The sequence below is a fragment of the Nerophis lumbriciformis genome, linkage group LG26 (assembly GCF_033978685.3).
Source record: "Nerophis lumbriciformis linkage group LG26, RoL_Nlum_v2.1, whole genome shotgun sequence".
Lineage (NCBI taxonomy): Eukaryota > Metazoa > Chordata > Actinopteri > Syngnathiformes > Syngnathidae > Nerophis > Nerophis lumbriciformis.
The window spans coordinates 15,600,001-15,624,293 of NC_084573.2; the positions used below are offsets into that span (position 1 = coordinate 15,600,001).

Genomic DNA, 24,293 nt, shown 5'->3' on the forward strand with positions numbered 1-24,293 from the left:
GAAGCTGCTTGTATACCCAACCATGGCACCCACCTGTTCCCAATTAGCCTGTTCACCTGCGGGATGTTCCAAATAAGTGTTTGATGAGCATTCCTCAACTTTCTCAGTCTTTTTGCCACTTGTGCCAGCTTTTTTGAAACATGTTGCAGGCATCTAATTCCAAATGAGCTAATATTTGCCGGTTTTGGGTTTTGTACAATTTTGATGAAAAGAACAAGCAGATTATGTTCATAGAGGCCTAAAAAAATCCTGCATTTACCATAAAATCTTTATCGGGGGATAATATGTCAGCAATTTGACACTCGCGCTGTTATTTGGCTCCAAGTTTAGTTGCAAACCGGTGATATTTTCATCACAAACCAGCTTCTAACAAGCATGGCTCCTGCCAAAGTGCTCCTAAAAGAGGTGCCAGTGCGGCATGGAGAGCCCTCAGAAGTACCTGCTAGAACGGTGAGAGTGTTTCAAAGCCTGATTTCTTTTGAGGCTGTGCTCACATTTCATGTTTTTTTAACTGCCAGTGTGTGATCTGGAACACTTTGATGTGAGAGGAGTTCAAATGGCTGCTTGGCAGGTAGAGAGTGGCGCAGGGGGCATCGAATGTCAGCCGGTTGCCACAATACTCCACCTGCAAGGTTGTAAGCCAGCCTTAATGCTAAGGAACTGTCAGAATTTCGATTCATATTCACTAAAAAATTTGGTTTTTGGAGGAACCACAAAAATCGTTGAAGGAGCACGAATTTTGGATCTTGAGCTAAAAATGCTTGGTGGTGTTTAGTAGAGTTGGGTGGTTCAATAAACTGGATGAGAGTGTGACTGGTCACGTCTCTGTTGCTTGTATTCCATCACGTGACTTTTTTCCGGAAAAGAAAACCAGTGGTGGTCAACCAAGCCAAGAGGGCAAACTATCTGAGAACAAAAGAGGCTGAAATCTTCCTGCAAAAGGCAGATACAAGCCCAAAAAAATCAGACAATGCAATGGAATAGATCCATGTACTTAATCAAAAAAAAGTTTTGTCGAGTGACATCAAGGATTACACATCAGTCGCGTTCCCAGACATTGAACAATGGTGCTCCAGACGCCATTTTACACGACAAAACATATGGAAACTTGGAGAAGCATGGAGGTCTACAACTTCTTTGTGTGTGGCTGGGTCAAAGAGTTTGGTATCAAGACTCTCCCAGATAAATATGCGCATACATTTATGAGTAACCTGTTTTCCCTGTCTTTATCAAAATATAACTACGGATGTCAACATGGTGTAATAGCTGAAAGCTTCATTTATGATTGTTGCCTTTAGTAAAAGCTTACCTCTTTTAGACTGTTGGACAATTTTCTCACACATTTGTTCACAAAGTGGTGACCTTCGTCCCATCCTTGTTTGTGAATGACTGAGCATTTCATGGAAGCGGCTTTCATACCCAATCATGGCACCCACCTGTTCCCAATGTGCCTGTTCCCCCGCGGGATTTTCCAAATAAGTGTTTGATGAGCATTCCTCAACTTTATCAGCGGTGTTTCTGGGTGTTGTTGATAAATGGCTTTCGCTTTGCATAGTAGAGTTTTAACTTGCACTTACAGATGTAGCGACGAACTGTAGTTACTGACAGTGGTTTTCTGAAGTGTTCCTGAGCCCGTGTGGTGATATCCTTTACACACTGATGTCGCTTTTTGATGCAGTACCGCCTGAGGGGTCGAAGGTCACAGGCATTTAATGTTGGTTTTTAGCCTTGCTGCTTACGTGCAGTGATTTCTCCAGATTCTCTGAACCTTTTGATGATATTACGGACCACAGATGGTGAAATTCCTTGCAATAGCTCTTTGAGAAATGTTCTTTACCTGGTAGACAATTTGCTCAGTCATTCACAAAGTGCCCCATCCTTGTTTGTGAATGACTGAGCATTTCATGGAAACTGCTTTTATACTCAATCATGGCACCCACCTTCACCCAATTAGCCTGTTCACCTGTGGGATGTTCCAAATAAGTGTTTGATGAGCATTCCTCAACTTTCTCAGTCTTTTTTGCCACTTGTGCCAGCTTTTTTGAAACATGTTGCAGGCATCAAATTCCAAATTAGCTAATATTTGCAAAAAATAACAAAGTTTCTGAGTTCGAACGTTAAGTATCTTGTCTTTGCAGTCTATTCAATTGAATATAAGTTGAAAAAGATTTGCAAATCGTTGTATTCTGTTTTTATTTACCATTTACACAACGTGCCAACTTCACTGGTTTTGGGTTTGTATATCAAACAAACGTTTAACAAAGTGATCACTGCAAACTCATGCATTCTTCAACACTGCTCGCTTGGACTGGAGTGTGAGCTGCTTTTCTCTTCGTTGTTTTGTAAAATCTTGCACTCTTCCGTCCTTTTTGATTACCTCTTGAGGAGCTCTGAGGAAAACGTTTATCCTTTTCGCAATTTGAACGATTCGTACAGCTGAAAACAACACAAGCATATGGCATTTTTTCTTTCGAAGAAATGCTTAATGGTGCCTTGTATGCATTGAGAACAAAGCTAGCTTGACCAACACACATATTTAATGAGTGGGACGCAGTGGAAGGCCGTGCGTTTCTCACCTCGACCCTTCAGTGATGTCCTACTTAGTCCAACTTCACCTCTCAAAATACCGTAATTTATGTCACCACATAGACACGACTGGAGATACTATACAGAAACCCACTTGCACACTACTGGTCATTGAAACCCCTCAACAGTGTACAAAACGGTCTATTTTTCGGCACATTTAACATTCAATAAACCAGCAATTCAGCAAACATATCTTATGTGGTACTGTCAACATTAAATGAATTGTATAAAACAAATGAAATATGAAAAAATAAAGAAATCAAATATTTGAACTCACAATTTGTAGCACCCATTCGATGCCATATAAGCCAGTGGTACCGCTCGTAGTCGGTAGTTGGTCGTAGTCGGTTGATTCGTGTGAAAGATGCGGGCAAACCATTTCACCGCCGGGATAGCTTCCGGTGTCGGCCGACCTCATCTCACAAAAAGTGGTTTCTCTTAAAGGCTTACTGAAATGCGATTTTCTTATTCAAACGGGGATAGCAGGTCCATTTTATGTGTCATACTTGATCATTTCGCGATATTGCCATATTTTTGCTGAAAGGATTTAGTAGAGAACATCGACGATAAAGTTCGCAACTTTTGGTCTCTGATAAAAAAGCCTTGCCTGTACCGGAAGTAGCAGACGAGTAGCGTGACGTCACAGGTTGTGGAGCTCCTCACATCTGCACATTGTTTACAATCATGGCCACCAGCAGCGAGAGCGATTCGGACCGAGAAAGCGACGATTTCCCCATTAATTTGAGCGAGGATGAAAGATTCGTGGATGAGGAAAGTGAGAGTGAAGGACTAGAGGGCAGTGGGAGCGATTCAGATAGGGAAGATGCTGTGAGAGGCGGGTGGGACCTGATATTCATTTGGGAATGACTAAAACAGTAAATAAACACAAGACATATATATACTCTATTAGCCACAACACAACCAGGCTTATATTTAATGTGCCACAAATGAATCCCGCATAACAAACACCTGCCCCCCCTCCCCGCCCCCGTCCATATGACCCGCCAATACAACTCAAACACCTGCACAACACACTCAATCCCACAGCCCAAAGTACCGTTCACCTCCCCAAAGTTCATACAGCACATATATTTCCCCAAAGTCCCCAAAGTTACGTACGTGACATGAACATAGCGGCACGCACGTACGGGCAAGTGATCAAATGTTTGGAAACCGCAGCTGCATGCGTACTCACAGTACCGCGTCTGCACATCCAACTCAAAGTCCTCCTGGTAAGAGTCTCTGTTGTCCCAGTTCTCCACAGGCCAATGGTAAAGCTTGACTGTCATCTTCCGGGAATGTAAACAATGAAACACAGGCTGTGTTATCCGGCACAACAGTCAAGGGGTGCATTCTACGGCGGGGGTGCGTTATCCGGCACAACACCTGCCACAATACACCGCTTCCCACCTACAGCTTTCTTCTTTACTGTCTCCATTGTTCATTGAACAAATTGCAAAAGATTCACCAACACAGATGTCCAGAATACTGTGGAATTTTGCGATGAAAACAGACGACTTAATAGCTGGCCACCATGCTGTCCCAAAATGTCCTCTACAATCCGTGACGTCACGCGCAGGCGTCATCATACCGTGATGTTTTCAGCAGGATATTTCGCGCGAAATTTAAAATTGCACTTTAGTAAGCTAACCCGGCCGTATTGGCATGTGTTGCAATGTTAAGATTTCATCATTGATGTATAAACTATCAGACTGCGTGGTCGGTATTAGTGGGTTTCAGTAGGCCTTTAAGTATCCTTCTTCAAAATGGCCTTGCAAATATATATCTGCCACCTAATCAACATTTTGCTCTCCTTCTTTGTGAGTACCGGCAAGTTTTCTGGGGCTTTCTGTGGCTCGTATGGCTCCGGTGCCACTTCCTGTTTTCGCAACTTGTGATTGGATACTCACTCGGGACTCCCAAGTGAGTATCCAATCAGAGCGTACGGCCAGCAAGAAGGACTTACTGACAACAACTCGTGATCTGATTGGCTGTCGCAATTGTCGATCAACTCTATGTGTCCGTTCACTTACAGTTCACGGACGCCCGCATTGTTGATTATGAAGGCCCCGGGCAGATTTCATACAACATGGCAACATAAGCTAGCTGAATTCTGATTGGATACAAACTGTAGCCTAAAAACAGCACTGGACGGAGCATAATTTGACATGAGGAGAATATGAACACTTTTAGATGTTTTGGGAAAGTAAATTAAAAATGACTTTTATCTTTAATTATGATCATGATTTCTGGTTATGTTAGGCCAGCAGAGAAGGCCTTGCTGGCTCTGACGGCCCACCACTGGTGGGACGTGAGCCGGACGTGACGTCTGTAAAATCCAAGCAATATGTGATGATTGGCAACAAGATAGACGACTTTATGTATTATATATTTTTCCCGGCGACCCTAAACAACCCTAATTACAGATTTCCAATGCCATAAAGCCATTGAACTTCAGATTCACATTGAGATGTGGGTTGTTACAGTCTGCTTGCATTACGGTCAACTGCAGACTCACAAAACCCAGAAGTATTTTTTCGTATGTCTGAACTGTCATTTTTCAATCAAGTGAGTAAGACAGACACCTCCAGGTGGACGTCTACAGAGTTCAACTCAAGTCTGTACTGTTCTTCGGCTTAACATTGATCCTTTTACCAAGCATGGCCTCGGAAAACTTCAGGGGAAACTAGGGGGATGAGTTGAGAGGGTGTGAGGGACTTGAGCTGATCATTCATCTGTGCATTCACTTGACTTGGCCTGACTGTGTGGCTCAAAGAGTCAGTGCTCACATCATAACGGCTCCGTCCACAGACACGAGCCAGTTTGGCAGCGACTTGATGTAAAATACACAAACCTGCCTGTCTTCGTGGAAATAGGCCTCTCATTCATTGCCTCTGGCAGGAGAGCGCTTAAGATTTAGATTTAGTATCGCAATACAGCTGCTCATCTAAATGCTCTCCATTCCTTTTCATTCTAAAGTGGCAGATAATTGGCTTCTCATGACAGGAGGCTTACAGCTGTGGCCCTCGTTTGGCAGCTGGTCAGCCTGGCTGTGGTCGGCTGGAATGTAAGGAATTGAGTTTGTACGCAGATAGTGTCTGTAAGAATATAAATGAGGTTTTGTTTTGAGTTCAATACATCTCTTGAGCACCCAACCATATAACATGAATTATTCTCGTCTTGTTTTTTGTTCATGCAGACGACTACAGCTATTTGCCTGATGCATTGCCACCTGTTCCCGAAGTCCCGGACTCTGGCTCAGTCCTGAGCTCCAGCGACATTTCGACCCGCTGCCTTCGCAACCCAGCCTTCCGTTACGCATCCTTGCGCTATTGCTCGGCCCACAGCATGGATTCTTCTCCAGACAGTGCCGAAAGGCCGGTCAGCTATAGCTCTACCTCTTCCTCTGCTTCTTCTCGGGACAGTCACTGCTCACTGGGCAGCCGCTCCACCCTTGTCCACAGCCCTAACTGTATCCCTGTGACATCAGACCAGGACTCCGGGGCTATACGTTTGGAGCTGGTTCCGGCCCAGCAGCTGGGATGCGGGGAAGACGACAGAAGAGATGACAGAGATATGGACACAGGAAGGCAGCCTGGGAGAAAGGGCACTGAACAGACAGCAACTGATCATTCAGAACCGGAGCTAAGTCTTGACAGGGGGACAGAGCGAATTGGTCAGGTGCAAGAACCCAGGACGTATGTGGACCGGGTGGTGCAGGAGATACTGGATACAGAGAGAACATACGTCCAGGACCTCAGAAGCATTGTGGAGGTGAGGAAAAATATTTACTTTATCTCATTCCTTTTTGATAGAAATAAGAAATGTAGTAATGTCTTAAACCAGGGGTGTCCATTTGGTGATCGTGAGTTAATCTTCACTATGGCGTCACATTTGTCACTTGATTGACAAACATGGCAACCAGGGGTCTTGTAAGATAACCACTGGCGAGTACAAGCTCAGTATGAAGAAAAAAGGGCATGCAGGAACTGAAGAAGCATCTTTCTCTCTCCCACACAACACACCTGCCGTCAACAGTCTACGATACTATAGCTCTTTTAAGTAGCATTAAAATCAACAAGAAAAGTGGAGTGTTGGGTGTGTGAAACTCATTACAGACTTTGATTTACCTAAAAGTTAATTGGAATTAGGTGGTAATTCAAGACTGGCTCTGAAATTTGGACATTCATTTTTTTTTTTTTTTTTTAGCTTTCTTTGATTATATGTCCATTTATTATTGTACAACACAGCAGCATTGTAATGGACTCTCTGGTTGTTTGCTTACCAAGTCGGTTTAGACGCGATTGTCTTCCTCAAACAATGTTCACGTTTAAGCTTTTGAAACTGATTTACAAAACGAAAGCGATTCCAAATCAGTAAAGTGGAGGTCAAAACAGGCCGAGGTCAGCATGGCGGGTGGTTGACTTTGCTCTTTTCAGGTGTGCAGGCCTTTCAACCAGCTGATAACACACATGCTTTGAGTGTATAGTGATTGTCATCACACACACACACACACACACGCACACACACACACAGACACACCACTTGTTGTCTACTGGGAACCTTCAACACAAAAAGGTCACCTGTGCTCGCTTTTGCAGGGTTTGGGTTCGGTTGAGTTACAGGACACCGGAACCTTTGTGCTGCAGGAACGGGCACACATTCAAAACAACATGTGTGCATGTACTGTAAGCACACAACATTCATCCATCTACTTTCTATACTGCTTGTCCTCATTAGGGTTAGGGTAAGCTGCAGCCTATTCCAACACACATTTCCACACATTTCCACAAACTGATTTTTTTTTTTGGCGCTGAATTGACCTTTCAGTTGGATTTTATTTGATTTTCAGTAATTGTCTGTTTTAGATGGATTACCTTTCTAGAGCGCTCATCATTCTTGTAGTTGGATCACCTTTCTAGATTCCTCTTCATTCTTGTAGTTGGATCACCTTTCTTGATCCCTCTTTGTTCTTGTAGTTGAATCACCTTTTTTGATACCTCTTCATTCTTCTAGTTGGATCACAGTTCTGGATTTCTTGCTATTCTTGTAGTCGGATCATCTTTATAGATCCCTCTTCATTCTTGTAGTTGGATCACCTTTCTTGATACCTCTTCATTCTTGTAGTTGGATCACCTTTCTTGATACCTCTTCATTCTTGTAGTTGGATGACCTTTCTTGATCCCTCTTAATTATTGTAGTTGGATCACCTTTCTTGATCCCTCTTAATTATTGTAGTTGGATCACCTTACTTGATCCCTCTTCATTCTTGTAGTTGGATCACCTTTCTTGATCTGTCCTTATTCTTGTAGTTGTATCACCTTTCTTGATCCCTCTTTATTATTGTAGTTGGATCACAGTTCTGGATCCCCCACCATTATTGTATTTGGGTCACCTTTCTGGCTTGATCATCCTTCTTGTAGTTGGATCACTTTTATTGAGCCCTCCTAATTCTTGTAGTTGGATCACCTTTCTGGATCTCTCATCATTATTGTAGTTGGATGACCTTTATGGATCCCTCTTTATTCTTGTAGTTGGATTTCCTTTCTTGATCCCTCTTCATTCTTGTAGTTGGATGACCTTTATGGATCCCTCTTCATTCTTGTAATTGTATTTCCTTTCTTGATCCCTCTTCATTCTTGTAGTTGGATGTCCTCTTTTGAGCCCTTTTCATTCTTGTAGTTGGATCTCCACTCTTGAGCCCTCTTCATTCTTGTAATTGGATCTCCTTTTTTGAGACCTCTTCATTCTTGTAATTCCTTCTTGATCCCTCCTCATTCTTGTAGCTGGATCAACTTTTTGGATCCCTCGTCATTGTTGTTGTTGGATCACCTTTCTTGATCCCTCTTCATTAATTTATTTGGATCTCCCGTCGTGATCCCTCATCGTTCTTGTAGTTGGATCACCTTTCTGGATCCCTCATCATTCTTATAGTTGGATTACCTGACAGGATCTCTCTGCAGTCTTGTTTCCTCTTACTTGTTCTTGAATGTACAGAACAGAACAGGTGTGCTAAATCTATTCCAATTAATGACCGGGCAGACAGAGACAAACAACCATTAACATTCAAGTTGATGGACAATTTTGTCTTCAGTTAATACATGTCATTGGACTGTGAGAGACAACCGGCCATGCACACTCTACACAGAGATATCCAAGACAAGATTCAAATGCAGAATGGTTGTGAAGCAGAATTTCTAACCACTGCGCTGCCCGTGAGGATGTCTTTTGCTGTCGAAATTAAAACAAGAACTTTAAATTCATTGTCACCCAGGTTTCAACTTTGCAACTCTGATTGATGTCCCGCCTTCCATCCCCCCTTTGTCCTTTTAGGATGCAGAGGCGAGGACAGGGGACAGAAGGAAGAGGGATTTAGCTCTGAGATAACAGTGTCTGCAACAGGTTAAGAAAACACGGAAGAGGGCTTAAGAGCTGCACTTAATCACCTTCTACTGCCTGCAGACCGCCACCAGTAAAGTAGTAAAACAGACCACCCAGCCTTAGACTGCCACTTACCTATCAGTCCATTTTTCTTCACTAGGGCATTGAAGCATTGCTTATTTCTTTAATGACAGTGAAGGCTGATTGTATCAGCAGTACTAACTTCACCTGATGGTTGCCAAAACCTCCATTATTACAACTCCAGTCATCCATAATCCTCAAGCCCATGCTGCTTCCGGAGAGCAAAGAGGGTGTGATAGGCTTAAGATAAATATTTACCATGACTCCCTTGGGCTCAGCTCTCTCATCAGGGGAGCAGTGGTCATCACTTTGTCTTGCATGCAACCTATCATGTGTGCATTTGAATTTAGCAGTGTGCAACCGTAGCCATAAAACAGTTTAGCACCTGGAAAGAGTCGCCTTTTGCAGTTGACCAGGAATTAAGAGGTTTTCAAGGTTTCAATCTATCGATGTTCAAACTACGAATTGCGGAGAGTAATGACTTTCAGCTACAGTGCAGAGTAAAGTGTTTGGCTTGGAATCGAAGCATGCACTTGAGGAGGTTAATGGTTAACGGCAGACTGGATCAAGTCGGTACATGTTGCGTCTGATGCTTAGCAGGGAGTGTACCTTCAGAGGTGTGTGTGATTGAGCTGCCCATTGTTAGACTTGAGGCGAATGCGACGAGTGAGCAGGTCGAGCCAGGTCACATCCATGACCCCGTGACTAATAAAGCATCACCTTACACGGTACTGTTGATGGTCAACAAAATCTTAACATGACCCTCTGAGGTGACCCCTAGCTTGGTCTGTGAGTAGGGATTTTAGAATACAATTGTACATGATTCATGTCTTGGCTAAATTTCAAGTTAAAATGCTTTTTATTAACTGAACGGGGGTACATTTTAGCTGTAAATGGTGTCAAATAACTAAAAACTATTTGTGATATTTTATCTGACAATTTTAGACCATTTTCTTAAATGCCAGCAATATTACTTTTTGTAAATTAATAGCACTTAATACATTTTACAGCCCCTTGCCACTTGCTTGTGTTATTTCCTGCCTAATGAAATAAAAGTACATTTCAACCAAACACATTTAGCTGAGAAATAAAGGTGCTGAAAAAATCGATTCACATTCACATCTGGATACCTATTTAATCTAATTGTAAATCGATTAATAATTTAATAATTTAAAAAATGTATAAAAAAAATTAAAAAAAAAAATTTTTTTTTTTAATCTATCTCTACACTTACTCGCTGTGCGTATACGTGATAGGTCAGCAGCCAAGATCGATAAATCACATTTTATTTACATAGCCCTTAATCACGAGTACCTCAAGGTCTTCACAAACTCACGACATCCCCTGATCCAAATGTGTATATTTATATATGGTTGTGTGTGTGTGTGTATATATATATATATATATATATATATATATATATATATATATATATATATATATATATATATATAGTCTGGGTTACTGTGGTTTATTCATTATATAGTGCTCAATACCGGGGTAGAGCGGAATATACGTTAGGTCAGGAAAAAACACAGAGGCTATTTCATCCCTACAAGCCTGTTTCGCAGGTTTCCCTGCTCTTCAGGGGATTTACTGCCAGAAAATCCCCTGAAGAGCAGGGAAACCTGCGAAACAGTGGTTTGCTGAAGCGTTCCTGAGCCCATGTGGTGATATCCTTTACACACTGATGTCGCTTTTTGATGGATCGAAGGTCATGGGCATTGCCGCTTACGTGCAGTGATTTCTCCAGATTCTCTGAACCTTTTGATGATTTTATGGACCGTAGATGGTGAAATCTCTAAATTCCTTGCAATAGCTGGTTGAGAAATGTTGTTCTTAAACTGTTGGACAATTTGCTCACGCATGTGTTCACAAAGTGGTGACCCTCGCCCCATCCTTGTTTGTTTTTATACCCAATCATGGCACCCACCTGTTCCCAATTAGCCTGTTCACCTGTGGGATGTTCCAAATAGGTGTTTGATGAGCATTCCTCAACTTTCTCAGTCTTTTTTGCCACGTGTGCCAGCTTATTTGAAACATGTTGCAGGCATTAAATTCCAAATTAGCTAATATTTGCAAAAAATTAACAGTTTGAACGTTAACTATCTTGTCTTAGCAGTCTATTCAATTGAATATAGGTTGAAAATGATTTGCAAATCATTGTATTCTATTTTTATTTACGATGTCCACAACGTGCCAACTTCACTGGTTTTGGGTTTTGTATATATGTATACATGTATATATGTATATATTATATAAGTATGAATATATACTGTAAATATGTGTATGTATTTATGTGTATATATATGTTTGTGTGTATATGCATGAGCTTGTATGTGTATGTATGTATGAATATTTGTACATTTATATATTTCTGTTTTTCAATCAGATTAATCACACTCTTGAATTGTGATTAATCATGATTAATCACAGGTTTTTTTTATTTTCTTGCATGAGTAAATTGTGCTGAAGAAAATACCCCAATGTTTGGATACAAATGCAATTTTGTAGTCAGAATGCCGTACAAGAGCGTTTTAAAATGTCTTACTGAACTGCAAGGCGTTGATTTGCTCAAAACTTGTTGTCAGTAGAGTATAGAAAGAATTCAGTGCACATTTTGAAAGAATATTGCAAAAAAGTGAAGTGAAGTGAATTATATTTATATAGCGCCTTTCTCTAGTGACTCAAAGCGCTTTACAAAGTGAAACATAGTGAAAGAAGGTACAGTTACTAATCGATAATGTAGTAAACACATCTATAAACAACTTTACAGAGTCCATCCATCCATCCATCTTCTTCCGCTTATCCGAGGTCGGGTCGCGGGGGCAGCAGCCTAAGCAGGGAAGCCCAGACTTCCCTCTCCCCAGCCACTTCGTCCAGCTCTTCCTGTGGGACCCCGAGGCGTTCCCAGGCCAGCCGGGAGACATAGTCTTCCCAACGTGTCCTGGGTCTTCCCCGCGGCCTCCTACCGGTCGGACGTGCCCTAAACACCTCCCTAGGGAGGCGTTCGGGTGGCATCCTGACCAGATGCCCGAACCACCTCATCTGGCTCCTCTTGATGTGGAGGAGCAGCGGCTTTACTTTGAGCTCCTCCCGGATGGCAGAGCTTCTCACCCTATCTCTAAGGGAGAGCCCCGCCACCCGGCGGAAGAAACTCATTTCGGCCGCTTGTACCCGTGATCTTGTCCTTTCGGTCATAGCCCAAAGCTCATGACCATAGGTGAGGATGGGAACGTAGATCGACCGGTAAATTGAGAGCTTTGCCTTCCGGCTCAGCTCCTTCTTCACCACAACGGATCGATACAGCGTCCGCATTACTGAAGACGCCGCACCGATCCGCCTGTCGATCTCACGATCCACTCTTCCTTCACTCGTGAACAAGACTCTGAGGTACTTGAACTCCTCCACTTGGGGCAAGATCTCCTCCCCAACCCGGAGATGGCACTCCACCCTTTTCCGGGCGAGAACCATGGACTCGGACTTGGAGGTGCTGATTCTCATCCCAGTCGCTTCACACTCAGCTGCGAACCGATCCAGTGAGAGCTGAAGATCCTGGCCAGATGAAGCCATCAGGACCACATCATCTGCAAAAAGCAGAGACCTAATCCTGCAGCCACCAAACCAGATCCCCTCAACGCCTTGACTGCGCCTACAAATTCTGTCCATAAAAGTTATGAACAGAATCGGTGACAAAGGGCAGCCTTGGCGGAGTCCAACCCTCACTGGAAACGTGTCCGACTTACTACCGGCAATGCGGACCAAGCTCTGGCACTGATCATACAGGGAGCGGACTGCCACAATCAGACAGTCCGATACCCCGTACTCTCTGAGCACTTCCCACAGGACTTCGGTCGAATGCCTTCTCCAAGTCCACAAAACACATGTAGACTGGTTGGGCAAACTCCCATGCACCCTCAAGGACCCTGCCGAGAGTATAGAGCTGGTCCACAGTTCCTGAGACCAGGACGAAAACCACACTGTTCCTCCTGAATCCGAGGTTCGACTATCCGGCGTAGCCTCCTCTCCAGTACACCTGAATAGACCTTACCGGGAAGGCTGAGGAGTGTGATCCCACGATAGTTAGAACACAGCCTCCGGTTCCCCTTCTTAAAGAGAGGAACCACCACCCCGGTCTGCCAATCCAGTGGTACCGCCCCCGATGTCCACGCGATGCTGCAGAGTCTTGTCAACCAAGACAGCCCCACAGCATCCAGAGCCTTAAGGAACTCCGGGCGGATCTCATCTACCCCCGGGGCCTTGCCACCGAGGAGCTTTTTAACCACCTCAGCAACCTCAGCCCCAGAAATAGGAGAGCCCACCACAGACTCCCCAGGCACTGCTTCCTCATAGGAAGACGTGTTGGTGGGATTGAGGAGGTCTTCGAAGTATTCCCTCCACCGATCCACAACATCCGCAGTCGAGGTCAGCAGAACACCATCCTCGCCATACACGGTGTTGATAGTGCACTGCTTCCCCTTCCTGAGGCGGCGGATGGTGGTCCAGAATTGCTTCGAAGCCGTCCGGAAGTCGTTTTCCATGGCCTCACCGAACTCCTCCCATGTCCGAGTTTTTGCCTCTGTGACCGCTGAAGCCGCACACCGCTTGGCCTGTCGGTACTTGTCCGCTGCCTCAGGAGTCCTATGAGCCAAAAGAACCCGATAGGACTCCTTCTTCAGCTTGACGGCATCCCTCACCGCTGGTGTCCACCAATGGGTTCTAGAATTACCGCCACGACAAGCACCAACTACCTTGCGGCCACAGCTCCAATCAGCCGCCCCGACAATAGAGGCACGGAACATGGTCCATTCGGACTCAATGTCCAGCACCTCCCTCGTGACATGTTCAAAGTTCTTCCGGAGGTGGGAATTGAAACTCTCTCTGACAGGAGACTCTGCCAGACGTTCCCAGCAAACCCTCACAATGCGTTTGGGCCTGCCAGGTCTGTCCGGCATCCTCCCCCACCATCGCAGCGAACTCACCACCAGGTGGTGATCAGTAGAAAGCTCCGCCCCTCTCTTCACCCGAGTGTCCAAAACATGAGGCCGCAAATCCGATGACACAACTACAAAGTCGATCATGGAACTGCGGCCTAGGGTGTCCTGGTGCCAAGTGCACATATGGACACCCTTATGTTTGAACATGGTGTTCGTTATGGACAATCTGTGACGGGCACAAAAGTCCAATAACAAAACACCGCTCGGGTTCAGATCCGGGCAGCCATTCTTCCCAATCACGCCTCTCCAGGTTTCACTGTCGCTGCCAACATGAGCATTGAAGTCCCCCAGTAGAACGAGGGAATCACCCGGGGGAGCACTCTCAAGTACTCCCTCGAGTGAATCCAAAAATGGTGGGTACTTTACAGAGTGCACCATTAAAATGTGCATTTACTTTAATTTAATTTTATCAGTTGTTTGCGCAAACAAGCTTATTGATCTTTTCAGATGACAATGCTGATCTTGTCATGATGTGGAGGTGACAAACCCCAAGATGCAGAGATGACAGGCGGTGTACAAGAAAACATGGTTTTAATGTTCAAAAAAAGGTGAAAACAAAAAGGCGCTCAAGGCGAAGGCACAACTTAACGCAGTAAACAAAAGCTAACACTTAGCCTGAACTATGGACATGAAACAAAAAGTCGCTAACTGTGGCATAAATAAACAAAACTTACTTGGCAAGGCACAAGCAGCACGAACTACGCATGAAATCATCAGCATGAACTATGGTTTCTCCAGAAAACAAGCATGAACAGAGCATTGCATGAAACAGGGAGTCCACAGCATACAACAAACAATACTCCAGCACTGACTGGAGGGCAAGGCAGGTTTAAATAATGCCTCTGATTAGTGCTCGGGCAACAGGTGAGCGGGCGAACACTAATGAGAGGCAGGTGGAAATAATAAGTAACCATGGTAACTAAAACAATCAAGGGTGCACAAAAAACAGGAACTATAAAGTCCAAAACTAACAGAACATAAAACATGATCCAGGACATGGATCATGACAGATCTCTTTTTTTAGGATGCGACCCTAGCTCATTGTGATTATTACAGGTGACCAATGTAGTCCAGTAAGAATAATACATTCACATATCAGCCAGTAGTTGCATATTGATGCTCCTGTAGTACAATTAGTTTTTTTCTTGTATTTTTAATTGTATGCCAGATCAGCTGTGGTGATATGAATGACATCTTCTCTCAGCATGTGGTTTTCACAGATATTATCTGGCGTTTTGTTTCGCAATATTATGCAAAAGCAACTTTTCTTACCTTCTGGTACCTGCTGATCTATATTTGGGATCTGCACAAGTCCTGAAAATGTGCACGCGTACGCCTTTGTAGGCTTCCTGTCTTGAGTTTCAAGTGTTTTCTTGAGTCTGAGTTGCGTGTAAAGCTTAGTATAAACTAGGGCTGCAGCTAACGATTATTTTTCTATCGATTAATCTATAGATTATTTTTTTTCGATTAATCGGTTAATCTATAGATTATTTTTTTCGATTAATCTATAGATTATTTTTCCTTTTACCGATTATTTTTTTTATTTAAAATGAAGAGGAAAAAATAAATGTAGGCCAGTTTTTTCAAAAGGCATGGCTTTTATTTACAAAAAAAAAAGTATGGCCACTCAGTCAACATTGACAACAACATGACAAAATATTCTGTAACAATGTAAACATTTAAAACTTTTAACATTTAACAAAATTAAAAGTAGCTTATTTGCTTTTTAATGTGCAAATATAAAAGTAAACATCCAGTGCAAATCTTAATATTCTGCAATAGTATAAGCATTTAAAAAGTAAAAGTATTGCTTATTTTGCTTTAAAATGTGCAAAAATAAAGATAAACATCCAATACAAAAAAGTGCAAAACGGAAATATCCTGTAACAAGTGTAAACATTTCAACAAAAGTAAAAGTATTGCTTATTTGCTAAAATGTGCAAAAATTAAGCTAAACATCCAATACAAAAAAGTGTACAGTGTAAACATTTCAACAAAAGTAAAAGTATTGCTTATTTTGCTTAATAACACAACAATGATAGTATGATTAAAGTGAAAGTTAATTGTTGGTTTGTACATAGTATATGTAACTGTTAATGTTGTAAAAGGTATTTGCACAACTAATTAACGTTAGCGTTTGTGACACGTCTTGTGCCGTGGGGTTCTTTCAGGACCGACAGACTGAACGCCAGACGGCTTTGCCAGGTTTACAATCTTTTAATTTTACACAAAGTCTTTTCTCTTCCAACTCTTTTCTCTTTCTTTCCTCGCTTTTCAGCTCCTCTTCCTCACTCGCTCGTCGTCCCCTGTCTCTTGCGGCGTCGCTCCCGGCGCGCCCCGCCTCGCCGCTCGCTCGCCCCCGCCGCCTCTCCACAGCGTTAAAGAGGAGCGCGTCTTTGTAAACACTGAACAGGCACGCCAAACGCGCCTCTCAGAGCAAACGGTGCTTTAGTTTATGAATTTACAACGCAGATACAAATGACACATTCATGTTTTTGTGTAATAATGACAACGTATACGCACGCGGACGAATGACTTGTTGATGGTGATGGCAAGAACGCTGTCGGGGGTTTTCTTTTCAAATGTTCGTTCATAGCCGTTGTGCTGCTATGATAGGCCATTTCCGCTCGACACAGTGTGCATACAACAACATTATTAGGCCGTTTATTGAAATACTCCCACACTTTTGACGACTTTTGGCGTGCTTTTTTCCCCTCGCTCGCATCGTCTGCTTTGCGCTCCGCCATGACAGTAGTGTGACGTAAATATGCGACGCGCCGACGCACAAAAACGGCGTCGACGTATTTACGTAACCGATGACGTCGACTACGTCGACGCGTCGTTTCAGCCTTAGTATAAACTTAACCCTATGCTTAATGTGTCAACATATTTTAAAATTACCATGTAAAAGTAAGATTAGAGATATGAAACTGTTGATTTCAACTCATTCTTCATTCGTTGTTGTTTTAAAGTAGCGCTACAGTCGATGCTTGTGTTAACTTGACTTGATGTTTAATCTAAATACCATATGTTATTCTGTCTGATTTTTTTGGACCTACATTGCCTGTAGGAACAGATATGTGTCACTGATTCTATTATTGAGAGGGAGACAAGCAAGCAGATTCCCACTTTCATTGACTTGATTTTTTTAATTGACTTTAATTACAGGTTGCAGAGATCAAACAGCATCGTGTATAATGACTATAACATGGGCAGGGACGGAAAATGAGGTGCAATAAAAACAAGTGACTCATTGGTTTATCCTTACTCTCTGATCTCACCAAGATCTCTGCAGAATTTTCTCTGTCTCTACCTTCGACTTTCTTTTTCTGACCAATGTTAAATCATATCGATATTTATTATATTTCAAAGCTACAGTAGTAGACACATTTTCTGCATGTAAAATACGATTGCCAAAGGGTAATGTGAGTGCAAAGGCTCGATTGGCCTGAATCTGGGACAAGTGGATGATTAACATTGAACAGCGGGTCTTTTATTGTCGTAAATAGAAGATTAAGAGTTAGATGACACATTGCTCAGGCGACTGCAAGGAATTCCTGTTTTTTTTCAGAGCAGGGTTTCTTCAAGTTCACTTATCAGACTGAAGAAAACTTTAGGGCAGTGATGGGCGAGCTACATGGAAAATTTAGTACACTAAGCTACAAGTTACTCTTGATTACATGTAGCTAAGTCAGGGGTCGGCAACCCAAAACGTTGAAAGAGCCACATTGGACCAAAAATACAAAAAACAGATCTGTCTGGAGCCGCAAAAATGAAAAGCCGTATATAAGTCTTACAATGAAGGCAACACATGACGTAAGTGTCTATATTAGCTATAATAGCCTACTATCAAAATGACTATGTGTCGCAGGCTGAAGCAAATCTTCGTTGACAGAAATGTTGAAATGTAATATTCATTCTACAACATTAGAAACCATTAGTAAATCAGAGGCTACTCAAAAAGTGAGGTAACTCCTGGAAATTACTGGCTTTTAATGGCCAAAAGTATAGATGTGTGTGTCCATGTTAAAGGAAACGGCAGGCTGTCTTCTTCTAATGGATTTATTACAATCTTTGGCAAGCTAGGTAACGTTTGCTGTGTTCTGGAACAACATGGCACACAAACAACTATCTGAAATGCAGCCAATATTACATACAGATAATGTGTACTGAGACATGCAAAACTAAGTTATATACAAAGAGGATACAAGAAAAGGATATTAAATGAGCTCATATATACCTACAAATAAAGCATAATGATGCAATATGTACATACAGCTAGCCTAAATAGCATGTTAGTATTAGCTTGCAGTCATGCACTGACCAAATATGCCTGATTAGTGCTCTAACAAGTCAACAACTTCAACAAAGCTCACCTTTGTGCATTCATGCACAGCATACAACTTTTGGTGGACAAAATGAGACAAAGAAGGAGTGGAAGATTTTACATGTAAACAAACAGTCCAGTGGGCAGCACGGTGGTACAGGGGTTAGTGTATGTGCCTCACAATACGAAGGTTCTGAGTAGTCCTGAGTTCAATCCCGGGCTCGGGATCTTTCTGTGTGGAGTTTGCATGTTCTCCCTGTGTTCTCCCTCCGGGTACTCCGGCTTCCTCCCACCTCCAAAAACATGTACCTGGGAATAGGTTGATTGGCAACACAAAATTGTCCCTAGCGTGTGAATGTGAGTGTGAATGTTGTCTGTCTATCTGTGTTGGCCCTGCGATGAGGTGGCGACTTGTCCAGGGCGTACCCCGCCTTCCGCCCGAAAGCAGCTGAGATAGGCTCCAGCACTCCACGCGACCCCAAAAGGGACAAGCGGTAGAAAATGGATGAATAGACAAACAGTCCACACCATGGTGAGTTCAATTGGGAAGGTTTGTGTCATGTTTGTCCTCAAACAAAAAACATACTAAAACAAAAAAAAACAAAAAAAAATTTCCCTTCTTTTTCCAATTTCAATCCTTTTTTTAAAATGCTCCTGGGAGCCACTAGGGCGGCACTAACCTTAAGGGGAAGCTATCCCCGGAGAATTGTTGCAAGCTACACTACAAGCTACACAGCAAAAGTAGCTTGCTACATCAAAGCTACATTTAACAGCATTTATATCTATGGACTCATTTACTGTATATATGATCAATGTTAATATAACTGAGAGTGTACAAATTTGGGTGCATTACTAAAAACTATCTGTGATTTAGCTGGGGACACCCTACAACACAAGTGTCAAACTCAAGGCTTGGGGGCCAGATCTGGCCCACCACATCAATTGACGTGGCCCGCGAAAGTCGAGTACATTATCTTTTTTTTTTTTACTAAATGTGTTCCTTCTTTATATTTTGACTGAAAAAAATACTTGTACTGCATGCAATTGCTTATATATTAAACTTTAATATTATCTAATAATGTAAGAAATTAAATAATTAAATTAAATGTGTATGAATTTAGAAATTGATAGTACTTATCAATGGATCTGTAATAATAATGTTAATGTTCATAATGTAATGTTAGTTAAATTGGTATGAATTTAGGTTTGAAAGTAGTTATAATCTGTAATAATAAAAACTAATAGTTATTATTCGTGTTTCCTAATAATGCAATAAATAATATATTATCATATATTACACTTTTTTTTTTAAATAAAATAAATATCTGATTGACTTATAATTTTAAAGTGAGTTATTCATTTAATTGTACAGTATAAAAATTACAATAGGTAAAAAAACAAACAGTTTTTCCATGTACAGTAATTCACCATGAAACAACAACAACCACATATATGAAAAAAAATGACCTATCAGTCGTCAGAATTTCAACGTTAAAAACACAGTGGTACCATTTTTACATTTATATAAATTTGCTGTTAAAAAACGCCATAAATTCTACATTAAATGATGGCGACTGAGCTGCCTGTCAACAGAGAACGTAAAAAAATTATATAATGATCAAATGCATGTGCAATGGTATAATAATATCACAAGGCGAATCCTTATACATTTATATTAATTTACAAACGTATTACTCACTGTTACAAGCGGCCCTCTGAGGGCAGCCATAACTGCGATGTTGCCCTCAGTGAAAACTAGTTTGACACTCATGCTCTACAACTACCTCTAGGGGTCCCTACACCTCACTTTATGTATTTATTTGGTTTGCCTTTTCTTTGGCCCACACCTATAATGTTTTTAATTTACCCTACGTACAGTAAAAAAAAAAAAAAACAGTATCTATTTATATCTTGACAAAAAAACAATGACTTGTGTGTTGTTAGGGAACAGTTATGTGCAGTAAAACTTTTCATGAACTCAACTCACCTTAGTGTATGTTCCTAAATTTGTGTTCCACGTCTTCGATGAAGAGAGCATTTTGGTTTACAGAGTAAACAACTAAAAACTAAGGTTTTGGGCATTGTTTTCTCTAAATGCATACATTTGTCTAAATTAGGCCAAGGACACACATTATTGTGGACGTCATCTTAAACCACTAAGGGAAAAATCTAATCTGCCGAAGAGAATTCCTCTGCCATTTTAAAGTATATTTGTTTTTTTTAAGTCATCAGCTTGAAGCGTCCCTCTGTCTCCGACTCCCTTGTTGTCATGTGACATGAGTGCGTGACTGTTGTTATGATCCACTGCCCGGATCATAGTCTAAGTTTTTCGAGTCACTTGTGTTTTCTGTTAGTTTTGGACTCCTTTAGTTTCTGTTTGTGCACCTCTGAGTTGGTTACCATAGCTACTTATTATTTTCACCTGCCTCTTGTGTTCGGGACGCGCACCTGTTTGTAATCAGAGACAGTACTTAAGCCTGCCTTTGCCAGTCAGTCGGTCTGGCTTCTTTGTTTGCTTTACGCAACTGCTACGTTCAATGTTTTCTAGTTCCCTGTGCGTGTCTTACGCTAAGTCCCGTCTTAGTGTTTTCCTTGTGAGCTATTCCGCTAGCTATCCTTGTGTTAGGCACGCTTCGTTTGGTTTTTTCCTGTCTTCGTTTTATGATTCATGAGAATAAATCACGTTCCTACCTGCAAGTCCTGTCCGGAGTCGTCCGTTTGCATCCCGGGAGAACGAACCTCGCAGCACCATGCGACCCGGTCGTAACAACTCTTATGATTTTGCTTACTTGCCTCTGATTGGCCAGTCCGTAATGTTTCGCCCGAACCTTAGCCATGTGACTCATCATACGAACACCAACCGTATGTATGGATTTTCTCCATATTTTTTGAGCCTGGATTCGCAATCCATTTTCTCTCTTTGTAGCTTGAAGCTTTGATGTAAGCTACCTCGCTACATGGCTCTAAAAGTAGCTAAGCTACAGGAAAAGCTACTCGTTAAAAAAGTAGCTAAGCTGCGGCCAAACTACTGGAAAATGTAGTTAGTTAAGCTACGTAGCTTAGCAACTGCCCATCACTGCTTTAGGGCCATGGACAGTGTAGTGTAGGGATGACCTGGGCATGACGATGTCCTGGGCATGACGTTAAAGTGCATCCGACAGTGGAGGCTCCTCTATGGGGTCATGGGGCACTAGGAGGTTAACCCCTTTACTACTGTTACCCCAGGTGGCCCTTGGCAAAGGCCTAGTACCTGACTGCCCCCTAGCCAGGGATACGGTGAAGACCTCAAGGGCGGAGCAGGCGGAAAACGGTTGATTTAAGAACTACCACAACGGCTGCGATGGCGAAAGAAGGCTGCAGCAGAAAAGGGTCCCCAGTCGTCTTGGACTCCATGTCACCGGATCCTGACCCGATTCTGTCAAGGTTCGTGGGGTGACTGTCTTTGCAGCAGTCTCCCCAATGTTAAACAAAGTCACGCACAGGCATCCACCATAAAGGGATACGCCCCTACCAGGAGGATCGTCATACTCGTTCGAGTGACCGCCGATGATGATGAGTGTAGCGATACTCAACTGGTGGCCCGAGGGCCAAAGCCGCAAGAATGACACTATGCTGACCGACCCCTGAGTTCAGTTCAAAACTTTTTTTGCAGCACATTTCCAAAAACCCAAGACTGCTCCTGTTGTACAGAGGAACCTGGACTTCTGTAAACACATTGGCCGATCCTTACATTGACATTTTAACCTTGTTAGCAAACATAGAATTTAAAAGCTATTTGGGATTGCCTTGTAGTCATTTCAAATGGGATTTCCCTTTTAAAATCACCTTATTTGAAGCTATCTTAACTTTTTCTTCTCCTCTCTGCAGGATTATTTGGAGAATGTCAGTAACCAGGCTCGACTGGCTTTGAGCTCTGAGGATAAAGGCTCTTTGTTTGGTAACATCCAGGACATCTACCACTTTAACAGGTAAAGGCATGTACACACCAAAACATAAATGTGTGTGTCTTTATACTTTGTTGAACACTGTTGATATTACATTTGTCAATAGATCAGGGACATTCTAGGAATATAGTCCTCCAAATAATTATTTACAGTCGACTGATTTCTAGGAATGGCGTACTAAGTCAGGTGTGTGTCCCCGTCTGCATATTTGCCTCCTCTGTCCCTGCTCTAAGTTGTGTTTGTGTGGTTTGAAGGCTGGTTCCTCATCATGGTGGTCTTTGGACACAAATATACACTCTCAGCCATTCATTTGTCAACTGTCATGCACCAAAACAAAGAGAAAAAAAGCTGGACCAGTTAAAGGAAGCTTTAAAGCATTCCTGGTGACCTCATGTCTTAGACACGAAACAATAACTTTACCAGTGGACTTTTTCCATCATTGTGGAGCTGAAGTTTTGAATTCAAGGACGTTTTTCAGAGGCTCCCTGTGTGCCTCCTGAAATGTGAAAACAATAGCTAGAAACAATGAAACAAAGCATTTTTACACGCATGTGTTTTAACGGTATGCTCGGTACGTTTATAATCATTTGTGCACATTTGTTTCCAGGGACTTGCTTCACCACCTGGAGACTTGCAACGCTGACCCTGTGGCCATTGCAGAATGCTTTGTATCAAAGGTAAGAGTCAGAATGACAGAAAAAAATGTAGATTAAACACAACAGAACTAGAATGATCAGTTTTAAGGTTCAGACTGTCACCGATTATATATACCGTATTTTTCGGACCATAGGGCGCACCGGATTATAAGGCGCACTGCCGATGAGCGGGTCTAGTCAGGTCTATTTTCATACAAAAGGCGCACCGGATTATAAGGCGCATTAAAGGGGTCACATTATGATTTTTTTCTAAATGTAAAACACTTCCTCGTGGTCTACATAACATGGGATGGTGTTTTTTTGGTCAAAATGTTGCATAGATGATGTTTTACAGATCATCTTCAAGTCTCTTTCTGACAGTCGCTTCAGGATGCGCCGTTTTGGGGGGGTCTTATTTACGTGGCTCACCTTCGACAGTGTCTTTTCTCCGTCATCTTCGTTGTAGCGCTGTAGCGTGCAAGGACAGGAGTGGAAGAAGTGTCAAAAGATGGAGCTAACTGTTTTAATGACATTCAGACTTTACTTCAATCAATAACGGAGCAGAATCTTCTCATCCGTGGCTCACTAGTTCAAAACAACAACGCCAGAAATGTGTCCCGTGAAAAAGCGTCCGACCGGAACTCTCTAATAACTAAAGTTCCTTGGGTGAATAATGTAAACTCACTACACCGGTATGTTTTAGTGCTTTCATGGCAAGTTTACTGACAGATATAAGTGAGAACTTTACACTACTTTATATTAGAAATGGCAACAGCGGAGGATGAATGTCCCATAACAAGAAGATAGAGAAAAAGAAGAAGCTTATTGACTACGGCACGGACTACAAAGGCGGAGGTGCGCAAATTTTCAGGACTTATGCAAATCCTAAATACAGATCATCAGGTACCAGAGGGTAAGAAAAGTTGTTTTTGCATAAGATTGCAAGACAAAACGCCAGATAATATGTCTTACCTTATACACACACCATAATAATACTTGTATGTTGAAGCACAATTTGTCTGTCTACGGTAGCCGTAATGCTCCCACAATCCATCAAGCGGTGCGGCTTCATAGCTTACCAAAGTCGTACGAAACATTTTTACAGATTTTTGAGTGCTGTGTGTAATGTTCTATGTTTTCAATGGAACATATGAAATGTTGGTGTTGTTTACTGGCCTCATCTTGTAGTTTACACATATCTCTTATGTGTGACTGCCATCTACTGGTCACCCTTAGCATTACACCATTTACCAAATAGAATAGCATTGTGGTCGGTAAGCATAACCAGAATTATTCCGTACATTAGGTGCACCTGTTTATAAGGGGCACTGTCGATTTTTGA

The 24,293-nt window shown here is 42.3% G+C and overlaps 1 protein-coding gene across 1 annotated transcript in view; it reads left to right on the plus strand.

Moving 5' to 3' along the window:
- LOC133623869 (pleckstrin homology domain-containing family G member 1) overlaps positions 1 to 24,293 on the plus strand; it is a 94,134-nt gene that overhangs the window by 23,580 nt on the left and 46,261 nt on the right. The window contains exons 2-4 of the mRNA XM_061987331.2: positions 5,786 to 6,360; positions 22,240 to 22,340; positions 22,924 to 22,993. Coding sequence (XP_061843315.2) covers positions 5,786 to 6,360; positions 22,240 to 22,340; positions 22,924 to 22,993 — 746 coding nt within the window. The remainder of the gene's footprint in view (positions 1 to 5,785; positions 6,361 to 22,239; positions 22,341 to 22,923; positions 22,994 to 24,293) is intronic.